This window comes from Bison bison, unplaced genomic scaffold (genome assembly GCF_000754665.1).
Source record: "Bison bison bison isolate TAMUID 2011002044 unplaced genomic scaffold, Bison_UMD1.0 scf7180017864163, whole genome shotgun sequence".
Classification (NCBI taxonomy): Eukaryota; Metazoa; Chordata; class Mammalia; order Artiodactyla; family Bovidae; genus Bison; species Bison bison.
Genome location: NW_011494735.1, coordinates 10,837,096 through 10,852,767, shown reverse-complemented (window position 1 = coordinate 10,852,767; position 15,672 = coordinate 10,837,096). Strand labels below are relative to the sequence as shown.

General features: G+C 37.8%; 1 protein-coding gene across 5 annotated transcripts in view; it reads left to right on the top strand.

Moving 5' to 3' along the window:
* USP15 (ubiquitin specific peptidase 15) overlaps positions 1-15,672 on the top strand; it is a 136,698-nt gene that overhangs the window by 19,971 nt on the left and 101,055 nt on the right. For all 5 annotated transcript variants that reach the window (XR_825422.1, XR_825423.1, XM_010841605.1 and 2 more), the window contains exon 2: positions 5,965-6,092. Coding sequence is in view for 3 of the 5 variants with exons in the window: in XM_010841605.1 (XP_010839907.1) it covers positions 5,965-6,092 (128 nt within the window). In the remaining 2 variants the exon portion in view is untranslated. The remainder of the gene's footprint in view (positions 1-5,964; positions 6,093-15,672) is intronic.

The following is a 15,672-nucleotide window of genomic DNA, read 5'->3' as shown; positions in this document are numbered from 1 at the left end:
GGTAATAGAAAATAATAATAATAGAAAATAATGAATTTCTTTTAAAAAGTAAAGAGTAATAAAACTAAAGCTGTGCATTTTATACATTTTCCTGTACACATTTTTATCCCGTTTTTATGCTTGAAATCTAGTTTGCTATCAGCTTGGTTGACTGCAACATTATTCATAGTCTGTATGTTTGACTCTTTCATTTTGTGCATGTATATGAAGATTGTACATTAACCATTGTTACTGTTTAGTTGCTAGGTCGTGTCCAATTCTTTTGTGACCCCATAGACTATAGCCTGCCAGGTTCCGCTGTTCATGGGATTTCCAAAGCAAGAATATTGGCATGGGTTGCCATTTCCTTCTCTGGAAATCTTCGTGACCTAAAGATCAAACCTGTGTCTCCTGCATTGGCAGGTAGATTGTTTACCACTGAGCCACCAGGGAAGCCCATATAAACGGTTATTCTGTATTAAATAGGAAACATATTAATCATATTAAGTATGCTGCTGCTGCTGCTGCTGCTAAGTCGCTTCAGTTGTGTCCGACTCTCTGCGACCCCATATACGGCAGCCCACCAGGCTCCCCCGTCCCTGGGATTCTCCAGGCAAGAACACTGGAGTGGGTTGCTATTTGCTTCTCCAGTGCATGAAAGTGAAAAGTGAAAGTGAAGTCGCTCAGTCATGTCTGACTCTTAGTGACCCCATGGACTGCAGCCTCCGAGGCTCCTCCATCTATGGGATTTTCCAGGCAAGAGTACTGGAGTGGGGTGCCATTGCCTTCTCTGAAAACTAACCCTTAGGCAACTTATATGAATATTTAAAATAATGATGTCAAATAAGAAAGATTTATAAACACAATGACAAAAAATGTCAAATAGGGTGTTATTTTGTGCAACATGAGAGGAAATCAAGTTTCAACTGGTGACTATTAAAGTGTTACTGAGTATTCAGGAAATGATATTGTTAAGCTAATACATAGTAGCAAGTTAGTTTGGTAAATAAAAGCATATCCAGAAGCAGTTTTATTCATTCATTCAGTAAATTTTTATTAACCAATTGCTTTGGGTCAGGAATTGAGTGAGGGACTGGAATTACAAAGGTTCATGTGACATGGCATCTGATCTTGAGGAGCTCACACAAGGAAAAGATGTATGTCATCTGCTGCTGCTGCTGCTAAGTTGCTTCAGTCGTGGCCGACTCCATGCGACCCCATAGACGGCAGCCCACCAGGCACCTCCGTCCATGGGATTTTCCAGGCAAGAGTACTGGAGTGGGTGGCTATTGCCTTCTCCCATATTAAGTATACTATTTCAGAAAACAGAATACAAAGAAAAATGTAACAAAACTGCTGTGTAAACCTCTGTTAGTTAAAAAAGAAAAGCTTTACAAATACAGTTGAATCTCCCTGTACCTGTTTTCACTCATCCTAACCCCTTCCCTCTCTTGCCACAGGGAGCCACCATCCAGAAATGGATTTTTATTATTCCCTTTACTTATATTTTCAATATGTATACATGAATCTATGAATATTATTATTTGTCGCATGTTTAAAAATTTTCTATAGTTGTACTGTGTGTGCATATCTGTATCTTAATGTATTTGTGTTATATTACATGTATCCTTTTGCAGCTTCTGTTTTTCTTATTCAACATTGCAGTTTTGAGATTTATCCATGTTAATACTTGCAGCTGTATTTTTCATTTCAGTTTTTGTATAATATGTCATGATAGGAATAGTGGGTATTAGGGAGCTTTTCCTGTTTTCCATTTGCTAATTATGTTGTGTTATATATAATGTAACTGCATTACAAGTTGTATTCTTGTAAATATGTGCAAGAGTTTCTTATAAGACTTAGCAATGACAATATGTGATTCTGCAGTATGCACATCTTCATCTTTAATAAATTTGCCGAATTATTCTCCAAAATGAGGATTCTAGTTTACACCCTAAGTGATAGTTTATGAGCTGTAGTTACTACACATCTTCTCCACACAATATTATTGACACATGTACGTGTGCTTGTGTGTTCACCAATTTCATGCAAACACGGTGCTATGATATTAATTTGTATTTTTACATTGCTAATGATATAGATATCGAGGCTATTCTGATGTCCTGTGTATTGTCCTTTTTTTCTTTTTAAATTAAAGGAGTTTTTCATATATTCTAATCCTTTGTTGGTTATAGGCAGTATTTTTCCCAATCTCTGTCTTTCTTTACTTGGTTCCTTTGTTAAACAGAAGCTTTTCATTTTAACCTTGCAATTTTATCAACCTTTACTTTTAAGAGTTTTTGCTTTTTGTGTTTACTCTTCCTATATTCTGAAGTAACAAGAGTTTTCTCCATTATCTTTTAAAAAATTATATTTTTGCTTTCACATTTATGTTTTTAATCCAACTATGATTTATTTTTGTACAGTTTCTGCTGTAACAGAGCACGTGTTCCTGAAAATCACTGTGCTATAAGCAAAACCATGCAGTAAAACCCACAGGGCATATGGGAAAAATAGTGTTGGGGCACAGCACTTGAAAATTTCTTGGCAGCGACCCATGATACCTAATAAAAATGGTAGCATAGTTTTACATTTATTAAAGGTTAAATAATACACTAATACCACAAAAAATATGTCATTTTTATTTTGAAAAAAAGGAAATTTGCTTGAAGTGGGATTCAAAAACATTGCAGCCTGTAAGTTATTGTGAAATGGTAGAAGGAAGGTTATCCAAAATGCGCCAAGAAATTGTAACAGATGTGGAGTGTGTAGTTCATAATGCACATGGTGATTGTAAGTAGATGTAAAAATGTATGTTTTGTGCATACCTGTCCCACTCAGTATAGCTGGGTAGTTGTCCACATTTATCTAGTGTTTGTTTTGGAGTTAGGGCTAGGCTGAGACAAGTAAGGCTCCTAGGGTGTAGAAGGACACACTCCCTGTTGGGGTCCCTTGGCATCTCACTTGCTTTACCCTAGTCCTCGCACTAGAGTGAAGTAGTACTTAAGCATACGCAGACTTTGTGTTACTGTTCCCTTATATCAGTCATGTTTAACACATTCAGGTTTTCTTAAACTTTTTCAAGTAGAACTGACTATATATGTGAGGTGTAGAGCTCTAATTAATTTTTTCCATGTATATATATCCAGATCTTTCTACATGGGTTTGTAATGATGCTTTTAGCATGTAGCGTAGTTCCACAAATGTTGAATACTTGAGCCTGGTTCTTGTTTCTTTGTGCTTTCATTGGTCTTTTTGCTTCTCCCTATGCTGCTAACACATTTTCTTAATCACAGGTCTGGCACTAACTTTGTAACCTTGGGCAAGTTAATTTCTATGTGCCTGTGAAATTATAGGAATGCCTACCTCATTGGGTAATTAAAGGAGTAAGTGAGTCAGTATATTAAAGTACTTAGAAGTACTTGCCTTGCCCAAGAGTAAAGCTCAAATGTTAGTTATTTTGTTATTGTTAAAGTAATCCTTGCAACTGAATAAAGAGTCTTGAGAGCTAGTAAACTGAGATTGCCATCTTGTGTTTTCTTTTCCAAACTAAGAGGAAATGGGGAGAAGCTTATGGAAGGATTCCCTGAGAAAAGTGATGTTTAAATTATCTGAAAGATAATAAGAGTTAACTAGGTGGTGAGAGCAGTAGGAAAATATTTGAGGCAGAAGGAACCGTGAGGCAGAAAATAGTATGTCTAGGAACTAGATCTCAGCAAAAAGAAAAATGGTACTAGTTAAGACTAAAGAGGGAGGTAGGAGCAGATCAGATCATGCAAGACCTATTAGGCAGAGTTTCTGATTTTAGATTTCATCTTAAAATCAAGTATAACTATTTGTAAAGATTGCTATTTCAAGAATAAAACCCATGAAATATCAACCTTTACAAATAGTTAAAACTATTCAAAAAAGGAACTCAGAAGTTGGGTGCATCTGGACCTTAATAACGTATCAAAGATTAAGAGTGCTGTTGAAAATATATAATAAATTTAGGTCTTTCTTCACTTAAAATCTTGGTGAGCTGTTGGTTTTGTCCTAGGCTTTTATGAATTAAAATGGAGGAATCTTGTGTTTGGGGCAGGTCTATAATAGATTAAAGTTTTTACAGTACAACAAATCCATGTAAATGTCTTAGAATTTTTTTTTTTCATTTATATGTCCACTTTATCTAATTTCAAGAGTATACCTAAGAAGACTGCACGTTATTTCCATAATAGATACTCCTGTGTTTTCTGCTTCCCTCATGTTTCATTGGCTTTCCCTGGTGGCTCAGAGGTAGAGAACCTGCCTGCCAATGCAGGAGACGAAGGTTCAATCCCTGGGTCAGAAAGATCCCCTGGAGACCAAAATGGCAACCCACTCCAGTATTCTTGCCTGGGAAATCCCATGGACAGAGAAGCCTGGCGGGCTACCATCCTCAGCATCATAAAGAGTCAGACACAACTGAGCACGCATGCACACATACAGTTAAGTCTAATTTTCTTTATTCAGTTTAACATATAAAGATGTTGCTAGTCTAATCTATTTTGTTTATCTTACAAACAGGGTTTTCTTAAAACTTAGTTTTTCAATTCTCTTTTTTCCTCATAGATCAAAATCTACAACTTGGGGGCATTCCATTGTATGACCCTGATAGTATGTTTGGAATACTCATGTATAGATAATTCTTCTACCTTACCCATTTTTAGGAAATCGAACTGCTGATGAATATTCCTTAAAAATTGTGGGGTTTTGTTAGGTTGGTGCCTTTACTTCAAGTATTTTCAGACATAAAGATAGCATTTCATTCCTACAGGGCTCTATGAATAGTACTGTAAGCATGGAAGCATTGGAATGATGTTCTAAAAAACTTGGCTACACACGTGGACTTTAAACATCTTGTTAACCTTTGCTTTTGTTTGTGATTGAGCCTAGTTAACTGTGAGGGAAAATGTTTCTGAAAAGAATTTTAAAATAATTATGAACCAGTGGCAAAGCATGGTATATATAATATAAATAAATTTCTATGGTTTTTTTAGAATAATAATTTTTTTATGCTTTCTTTGCTAGAGACTATTATTTTACTTTTTCTGTAACTGGTCATCTGATGAGAAAGCTAATTTAGATATTTGAAAATAGGGTGAATATAGTTTCAGTAATTGTTATAGTGCTTGGTTTCATACTTTTGAAATCAATTAAAAACCAGTTGCTTGCCCCAGCGAATTTTACTTATGTACAAGAAACAGTGGGAGACAGTGTTGTTGCTATCAACTCTGTTAGTAAAGAAGCTAGATATTTTTAAAGTTTCTTTTAAAACTTTGATTATAATTACTAAAATCAATCTTCCAAACCTTTAATAATTGCTTTCCTTACTCCCTGAAAGATACAGTAAAACATATACAATTAGCATACTGTATTTTTAAGTTTTTTGCAAAAGAACCATTTTTCATGTTAACATTTTACCATGTTGCATGTAAAATTTTACCTTGATTGACGCTTGTCATTGTCATTTGAATTTTTGTTCAGTTGGCACATATTGTGCTGAACAGCTACTGCATTTTTTTAAAAGTTCTATTAAGGATTTTTTGTTTAATGTGTATGTCAGTAGTTGTCTGTAGTAGATATTTTATAGAACAATAGAAATAATACCTTACACAAGTGAAATATTTCTCTTCTACAACTGTGGCATTAGTTATTCTCAGTAATCCTTTGAAGTAGATATGTACTTTGATATAAAGTGAAATATAAAAAATAGAGGGACTTCCCTGGTGGCCCATTGGTTAAGACTTCGCCTTCCATCGTGGGGGATACAGGTTTGAGCCCTGGTTGGGGAGCTAAGATCCCACATGCCTTGCAGTTAAAAAACCAAAACATGAAACAGAAGCAACATTGTAATTCATTCAAAATGGTCCACATTAAAAATATATATATTAAAAAAAAAGATAGCTTTTCTGCTATTCTTAACGTTCTTGATATTTTCTTTTACCAATTTCTCTTCTTTTTTAGGTACCTAGTCGATAGTCGCTGGTTCAAACAGTGGAAAAAGTATGTTGGCTTTGACAGTTGGGACAAATACCAGATGGGAGATCAAAACGTTTATCCTGGACCCATTGATAACTCTGGGCTTCTTAGAGGTATTATTTCCTTAAATCAAGTTGGTAAATGTGTTCATTTTAATATGTTATGGTCAACATATATAATGTGGAAAATGTTAATGTAAATAAATTGATAAATCAGAAATTTCTTATATAGTTATCCCTTGGTGTCCATGTGGGGTTTGATTCCACGACCCCTCTCAGATACTAAAATCTATGGATGCTCAAGCCCCTTATATAAAATGGCATAATATTTGCATATAATCTATATGTCTTCCCATAAACTTTAAGTCTTTTGTTGGTTACTTTTAATACCTAACAAAATATAAATGCTATGTAAATAGTTGATGTTACATAGCAAATTCAAGTTTTAGTTTTTGGAACTTTCTGGAATGTTTTTCTTCCCGGTGGATGCAGAGGGCCGACTATATTATAGATTTGACCTAATGAATTCAGATTATTTTGTCATAATTAGTTTTCTATATTATGACAAATTTTGTCATTTATGATGTAAAAAGGGTTTATTAGCTTTTAAGACTAGATAGCACTATCTTACTGTTTGGGGGAAATGCTCTATTGTGTTATTATTTTGCTAACAGACACGTAACTTCTTTAATTGGGGAGCAGTGGTATATGTTACCTTCTTGGATTTTTGGATTTTTTTCTACAACCCTTACTATTAATACTTGTCAGCTCTTCTAAAACTCTGGTAACATTTAAAGAGAATAAAACCTAAGTACTAGAACTTTCATTACTGGCCTAGGTAGAATAACAAGGACCAGACTTATCTTTCCATTTAAATGAACCAAAACCCTGACAAAATATATGAAATCGTGGTTCTCAAAACATTGGACATCAGGCATTGAAGAACAGTGATCCCTGAGAAGTATGAAACAAATGAAATGAGCCCTGTGTTTTCCTCAGCTTACTGTATTGAGAGAGTTTCCAAGGCACAGCACAAAAGGGGAGACCCATGCAAAGCCTGGCAACCTCCCTTAGTTGAGAAAAGAGTTTGGAGTCCAGGGAGACCAAGACAGCCAGAGTTTCCAGGGCAGAGAACCAGAGAGGAATGAGCAGCACGTAAGGAGAGAGAGAGACCTAGAGATCTACAGAAACCACTGAAGACTCTTGTAAGTCTTCAGCTGACAATTGACTAGTGCATGTGTGTGACAAGCCACCCAAAGCCAAGAAAAGAATTGTCAAAAGAATTAGAGCAATCATTTAGGTTCATGTGACCAAATCAGATTCATTTGCCAGATGTGCTACAAGCCAGATGCTGACATGGCAAAGTTTGCAGCAGGGAAAGGATTTATTTGTGAGGCAACCAAGTGAGGAGTGGGGAGAACAACTCTCAAATCCACCTACCTGATAGCAAGGGACTCAGGGTATTTGTGGAAATAAAGAAGCAGGGTAGTCCAAGGTATGCAGAGCATGGGGAAGGGTAATTGATGATAAGAAAAAAGTGAGTCATTCTTGTGCAGATGCAGGTAAGCTGCTTGCTTGTCCATAAGACACATGTTCAGAAAATGGAGGCGTTAGCATGTTCTGAGGGTGGAATTGTGGGCCCTTTCACGTCAAAAGGTCACCAAGTGGACACTTCATACAAGCCCAGTTGGACAGTTAGTGGTTTTAATCTTAGGTCTACCTAGAACTGAACGCAGCTGATTGCAAATTCCTGAAAAACATCTCAGGAAAGTATCTTATTTTTAGACTTTATGAAACTTGGAGGACATGCGAGTTTTTGTAAAAACAATCAAAGTGAGTTTGATCAGTGAAGGCATGTTACAGTTCACTGTTCATTAAGAAATTACAGTTTAATGGATCTAACTGATGAGTACCCTCAGTTTCACTCATAAAGGAGCAAGAATAATGTGTTCACAGTAGCCAGAGTGGAAAACGTTATAAATCATGGAGTAGACTGCAGAGAATGGGTTTGCCTCTATAGAAGGGCAAAATGAATCCTCTTGTCCTTCTAAATCAAAAGCAACTATTTCCAAGTAACTTAACTGCATCTCAGAACAGAACACAAGAGTATTTGTGTGTGTGTGTGTGTGTGTGGGTGCGTGCGCGTGTGCGCGCTCAATTGTGTCTGACTTTTTGCAACCCCATCTATTGTAGCCTACCAGGCTCCTCAGTCCCTGGAATTTTTGTCCCTCAGACAAAAATACTGGAGTGGGTGGCCATTTCCTCCTCTAGGGTATCTTCCCCACCCAGGGATTGAACCCGCATCTCTTGGGTTTTCTGCATTGGCAGGCAGATTAGATTCTTTACCACATGCCACCTGGGAAGCAGGAATACAAAAATATCCAACATCCATCCAACAAGATAAAATTTTTAATATCTTGGATCCAAACAAATAGTACCCAGAATGCAAAGAAGCAGAAAATATAATGCATAATAAGGAGAAATAGCAACGTTTAAAAAAATTTTTTAAGTGGAGAAGAACACAAAGCAAATGAAACAAATAAAAAGTGAATAGCAAGTGAGACGGTAGATTTAAACCCAACTCTATGAACAATTGTATTTAATGTAAATTTGAGGTAGAGACTGTAAGATGGATTAAAAAATAAAGACCCAACTGTATACTGTCTACCAGAAACCCACCTTAAATACAGAGTACAAATAGAGATTGAAAGATTCTAAGACTAACCTCCAGTCATCCTCACTCTTATATAACCATCTCCCCTTTGAGTGTGAGTGGAACCTGAGAATAAGATATCATTCCTGTGATTATGTTATATGACAAAACAGAGATTATCCCAGTGAGCTTTATCTGATCATACATGCCCTTTGAAAGCAGAGCTTTCTCTGGCTGGTAGCTATAGAAGTTAGGATTTAAAGCATGAGAAGAACTCATTGCTGATTTGAAAATGGGACTATGTGAAAAGAAATACAGGTGTCATCTAGGGACAAAGAGAATGGTTGTGCCTATAGCCAGCAAGAAAATAGGCACCTCATACCTGTAGCCATGAGGAACTAGATTCTGCCAACAACCTGAATGAACTTGGAAGTAGATTCTTTCCCAGAGCCTTCAGATAGGAGAGAAGCCTGTCTGACATCTTGATTTCCTCTTTGTAAGACCCTAAGTAGAAAGGGAAATAGATGGCGAAACAGTGTCAGACTTTATTTTTGTGGGCTCCAAAATCACTGCAGATGGTGACTGCAGCCATGAAATTAAAAGACACTTACTCTTTGGAAGAAAAGTTATGACCAACCTAGATAGTATATTGAAAAGCAGAGACATTACTTTGCCAACAAAGGTGCATCTAGTCAAGGCTATGGTTTTTCCAGTGGTCATGTATGGATGTGAGAGTTGGACTGTGAAGAAAGCTGAGCGCAGAAGAATTGATGCTTTTGAACTGTGGTGTTAGAGAAAACTCTTGAGAGTCCCTTTGACTGCAAGGAGATCCAACCAGTCCATTCTAAAGGAGGTCAGCCCTGGGATTTCTTTGGAAGGAATGATGCTAAAGCTGAAACTCCAGTACTTTGGCCACCTGCTGCGAATAGTTGACTCATTGGAAAAGACTCTGATGCTGGGAGGGATTGGGGGCAGGAGGAAAAGGGGACGACAGAGGATGAGATGGCTGGATGGCATCACTGACTCGATGGACGTGAGTCTGGGTGAACTCCGGGAGTTGGTGATGGACAGGGAGGCCTGGTGCAATTCATGGGATCACAAAGAGTTGGACACGACTGAGGGACTGAACTGAAGTAGAAAGCCCAGTTGAACTCACCTGAAGTTCTGACCACAGAACTATGAGACTATAAATAGGTATTGTTTTAAGCTACTATGGTTATTTGTTAGCAGTAGAAAACTAAGACACATACTAACTTCAGTCTATGGGGTTGCAAGGAGTCGGACACAACTGAGTGATTGAACTGAAACGAACGCATACAACACTATAATCAAAAGAATGCTGGAGTGGCCATTTTAATATCAGACATTAAGATTTAGAACAGTGAACATTATCAGGAATAAAAGTGCATTTCATAATCGTAAATGGGCCAGGACAGTTCATTAAGAAAACATAATAATCCTAAAAATATATACCCATCTAATGATGTTACTTGAAAATATGCAGAGTACAACCTGACAGAACCAGAACCACAAGGAGAAATAGAAAAATATCCACAATTATATAATGGATATTTCAGTACTATTCTTATAATAGAAAAAGTGTAGACAAAAAAGTAGAAAGGAAATAAATCAATCTGCTTGTCCTGACGTTTATAGAATACAGTACGTTCCCTATATACTAACCGCAAACTTTCAAAGTACATGCATTCACATATCCAGTTATATAAGTTGGTTCATGTGTCTGGAATACGTTGTTACATGCATGCATCCTCTTACAAGTGGTTGTGCTTTTGTGTACTTTACTGTAAAGTACTGTATAGAGTACAGTGGTGCAGTATCTTTATTTCAAGCCCAGGATGTTCAGAAGCAAGCATAAAAGCAGCGGTGATGTAGCTGGTACTGCTAAGAAGCACCAAGCAATAACAATGAAAACAAAAGTGAAAATAATTGAGAGAGTGGAGCAAGGCAAAAAGATGGTGAAGATCACTTATTCTTATAACATGAATCATTCAGTCTTGGACATGTGAAGTATGCCATGCCAATGACGTTGACAATAATACCAAAGGAGCATGGAAAAGTAATGGAGGAGATGGAGAAACTTCTCAGTATGTGAATGCAGGATCGGTGTCAGCTGAGTTGCTCTCAGTTTAATGCTGATGCAAGAGAAAGTTAAAAGCCTTATGAAGACTTGAAGAAGAAACATGGTGAAAAATCAGAAGGCACATCTTTTAAAGCCAACCATGCTTTTATCGATTCAAGGCTAGAGCGAAGCTTTACAATGTAAAGGTAAGTGCCAAGGCAGTGAGTGTAGGTATGGTACCTGCCTGGAAATTTCCTGAAATGCTTTAAGAAATTATTGATGAAGGAATGTATTTACTATAGCAGGTTTTTAATGTGGATGCGAGGACTGTACTGGAAGAGGAATTCAGACCAAAGTTATATCAGTAAGAAAGAAAAGTTGATGCCAGGCTATAAAACACTAAAGGATAGGCTAACTCTCTTTGTTTGGTGGCAGTGCTTCTGGCAGTATGAAGCCAGAGAATCTTTTAGTTTCTCATCCAGAGAACCCAAGAGCCTTTAAAAACAGACAGGGACTCTCTTCCTTTTGTGTGGAGAAACCCCAAAGCCCGGGTTACACAGGCCATTTTCCAGGATTGGTTTTTCCACCATTTTATCCCAGAGTTGAGAAATACTGCTTGAAGAAAGACATCCCATTCAGCATTCTTTTGCTGCTCAACAATACTCTCGGCCACCCTCCAAAGTCATTCATGGATGACTTTCATCCCAGTGTGTATCTGCCACCAAATACTATGTCAGTTATCCAGCCTGTGGACCAGGGGGTTAAAAGCCTGTGGACTTTTAAGAAATACTATTCGCATTGCACTTTTTGTCAGGCAATAAAGGCAAGTGACAAATCAGGAACCACCTTGCAACAGTTTTGGAAGGGCTTGTACCATGTACAAACCCATAAAAAACATTGACTTTGCTTGGTGTGATATTTAGTTGTCATCATGAATGGGATTTGGAAGAACCTTTACCCACAATTTATTCATCATTTTCATGGATTTGAGAAGGTAGACAAAGAATCAAAAGAGGTCTTCAGCCACTTAGTGACCCTCAGGAAAAAAATTGGAGCTAGATCTGCAAGAGGATGACCTCATTGACCTTGCTGTGCAAAATGAGGAGCTTACTAATAAAGACCTGATGGAATTGGAGGCCCAGAGAAAGGATGAAGAGAGACAAGAGGAAGAAGAAATAACCGAAGAACAAAGAGATTAATGACACATAAAATGGCAAAGGGTTTTCTTTATTTGAGGAGGCACTGTTAGTTTTTGAGGTGTGGGGCCCAAGTGCCACTGCTGTTCAGAATGCAGTCCAGTGCTACTCTGTCATCTGTGACAAGAAAAAAGAGAACTACTTACCCAGACATCACTGGATTGTTTTTTCAACAGGGTAGATAGAATTGAATCGGGCAAGGACCCAGAACCCGTGTCATCAGCATCAGGCATGAGTGACATTGCACCTTGCCCTCTGCCTCCTGTTGCTGACAGTCTTTCAGCTCTTATCATCTCCCACCTCCTGTCCTGCCTCCATCAGTAACTCTTCTTGCCTGTTCACTCTATGCCAGCCCCTGTATGCCAGCTGTTGTACTCTATGTACTACTATACTTTTCAAGGTACTGTACTATAAGATTAAAAATGTTTTCCTTATTTTTTGTGTGTTTTTAAATATTATTTGTGTGGAAAGTGTTGTAAATCTATTATAGTGTAGTACTGTGTAGCCAGTTGTGTTAGATACCTAGGCTAACCTTATTGGACTTATGAACACACTCTTGAAATGGAACTTGTTCATGTGTAGAGGACTTACTGTATTCCCACTGAACAACAGCAGAATGAAAATTCTTTTTGGTGTGCACATGAAGCATTTAGATAAACTGTATTATGCATAAAACCTGGTTCAGTAAAGTTAGCAGGAGTTAAATCATACAAAGTATGTTTTCTTACTACAGAGGGATAATAACTGAGAGGTGAAACGTCTTGGTGTTTGAAAACTAACATACTTACGCATAAGTCATGGGTCAAAGAGAACTCAAAGAAATTAGCAAGTATTTTTAACTAAATGAAAGTGAAAACAAAACATATCAAAATTTGTGGAAGGCAGATAAATAGTATGTGGAGGGTAATTTATAGCTCTTTTAACATGTATAAGGAAAAGGAAAGGTTATAACTGAGAGGTAAAACATCTTCAATTGTTTGAAAACTTAACATGCTTCTGTATAACTCATGGATCAAAGAGAACTCAAAGAAATTAAGAAGTATTTTAAATGAAAGTGAAAACAAAACATATCAAAATTTGTGGAAGGCAAATAGTAAGTGGAGAGGAATTTATAGCTCATTTAACGTGCATAAGGAAAAGAAAAGGTCTCAAATCAGTGACCTTGGTTTCTGACTCAGAAAACTAAAAATAAGAACAAATTAAATCAAGCAGAAGAAAGCAAATACTAAGTTCAGAACAGAAATCAAATAAAGGGAAAACAGAAAAATAGAGACAATCATTGAAACCAAAGACTGGTTCTTTATGAAGATAATAAAATTTATAAAGACCTAGTTTGATCACAGTTCAATTCAGTTCAGTCCCTCAGTCGTGTCCAACTCTTCACGACCCCATTAATTGCAGCATACCAGGCCTCCCTGTCCATCACCAACTCTCGGAGTTCACCCAGACTCACGTCCATCGAGTCAGTGATGCCATCCAGCCATCGCATCCTCTGTCGTCCCCTTCTCCTCCTGCCCCCAATCCCTCCCAGCATCAGGGTCTTTTTCAGTGAGTAAACTCTTCACATGAGGTGGCTGATACTGGAGTTTCAGCTTCAGCATCATTTCCTCCAAAAAGAAAGGTAAAAGACATAGCTACCAGTATCAGGAACAAGAGAGGTAACATCTGTATAGAAATCTACAAATAGCAAAAGGACAATAAAGAAATATTTCTTCAAAGATGAAAACTAATAAAGCTCATAAAGCTCATTCCAAAAGAATGAATTTTCTGAAGAGCCCTATATCAATTAAAGAAGTTGAATTTGTAGTTTAAAATTTCCTCACAAAGAAAACATCAGACCTTGATGGTGCCACTAGTGAATTCTACCAGTACTGTTTAAGAGAATTATGCCAATTCAACAAAAGCTCTTTTCAAAAATTAGGAGAGACTGCTTCATGCAGTGAAACCAGCATTACTTTGATACCAAAGTCTAAGAGAGACATTTCAAGAAAAAAAAGTTCTCAACCAGTATACCCCTGATGAGCATAGATGCGTCTATTATTAACAGAATTTTAGTAAATCAAGTCCAAAAATAAAGAGGATAGGTATATAGAAAAAACATTACCAAAATACTATATAAAAGAGTAAAATACAAAGAAACTTCCTCAACCTCAGAATGGGCATCTATGAAAATGGGCATCTACAGATGACATACTCAACAGTGAAAGACTGAATGCTTCCCCTCTAAAATCAGGGAAAAGCAAGGATGCCTACTCTCAACTCTTTAAGCCAAGATTGTACTGGAGGTTCTAGACAGTGTTTAATAAAGCAAAAAGAAAATGTAGAAGACATACAGATTGTATCAGATCAGTCGCTCAGTTGTGTCTGACTCTTTGTGACCCCGTGAATCGCAGCACACCAGGCCTCTCTGTCCATCACCAACTCCCGGAGTTCACTCAGACTCACATCCATCGAGTCAGTGATGCCATCCAGCCATCTCATCCTCTGTCGTCCCCTTCTCCTCTTGCCCCCAATCCCTCCCAGCATCAGTCTTTTCCAGTGAGTCAACTCTTCACATGAGGTGGCCAAAGTACTGGAGTTTCAGCTTTAGCATTGTTCCTTCCAAAGAAATCCCAGGGCTGATCTCCTTCAGAATGGACTGGTTGGATCTCCTTGCAGTCCAAGGGACTCTCAAGAGTCTTCTCCAACACCACAGTTCAAAAGCATCAATTCTTTGGCACTCAGCCTTCTTCACAGTCCAACTCTCACATCCATACATGACCACAGGAAAAACCATAGCCGTGACTAGACCAACCTTTGTTGGCAAAGTAATGTCTCTGCTTTTCAATATGCTATCTAGGTTGGTCATAACTTTCCTTCCAAGGAGTAAGCGCCTTTTAATTACATGGCTGCAGTCACCATCTGTAGTGATTTTGGAGCCCAGAAAAATAAAGTCTGACACTATTTCCACTGTTTCCCCATCTATTTCCCATGAAGTGATGGGACCAGATGCCATGATCTTCGTTTTCTGAATGTTGAGCTTTAAGCCAACTTTTTCACTCTCCACTTTCACTTTCATCAAGAGGCTTTTGAGTTCCTCTTCACTTTCTGCCATAAAGGTGGTGTCATCTGCATATCTGAGGTTATTGATATTTCTCCCGCAATCTTGATTCCGGCTTGTGTTTCTTCCAGTCCAGCGTTTCTCATGAAGTACTCTGCATATAAGTTAAATAAACAGGGTGACAATATACAGCTTTGACCAACTTCTTTTCCTATTTGGAACCAGTCTGTTGTTCCATGTCCAGTTCTAACTGTTGCTTCCTGACCTGCATACAAATTTCTCAAGAGGCAGATCAGGTGGTCTGGTATTCCCATCTCTTTCTGAATTTTCCGCAGTTTATTGTGATCCACACAGTCAAAGGCTTTGGCATAGTCAATAAAGCAGAAATAGATGCTTTTCTGGAACTCTCTTGCTTTTTCCATGATCCAGCGGATGTTGGCAATTTGATCTCTGGTTCCTCTGCCTTTTCTAAAACCAGCTTGAACATCAGGAAGTTCACGGTTCACATATTGCTGACGCCTGGCTTGGAGAATTTTGAGCATTACTTTACTAGCATGTGAGATGAGTGCAATTGTGCGGTAGTTTGAGCATTCTTTGGCATTGCCATTCTTTTTGGGATTGGAATGAAAACTGACCTTTTCCAGTCCTGTGGCCACTGCTGAGTTTTCCATATTTGCTGGCATATTGAGTGCAGCACTTTCGCAGCATCATCTTTCAGGATTTGG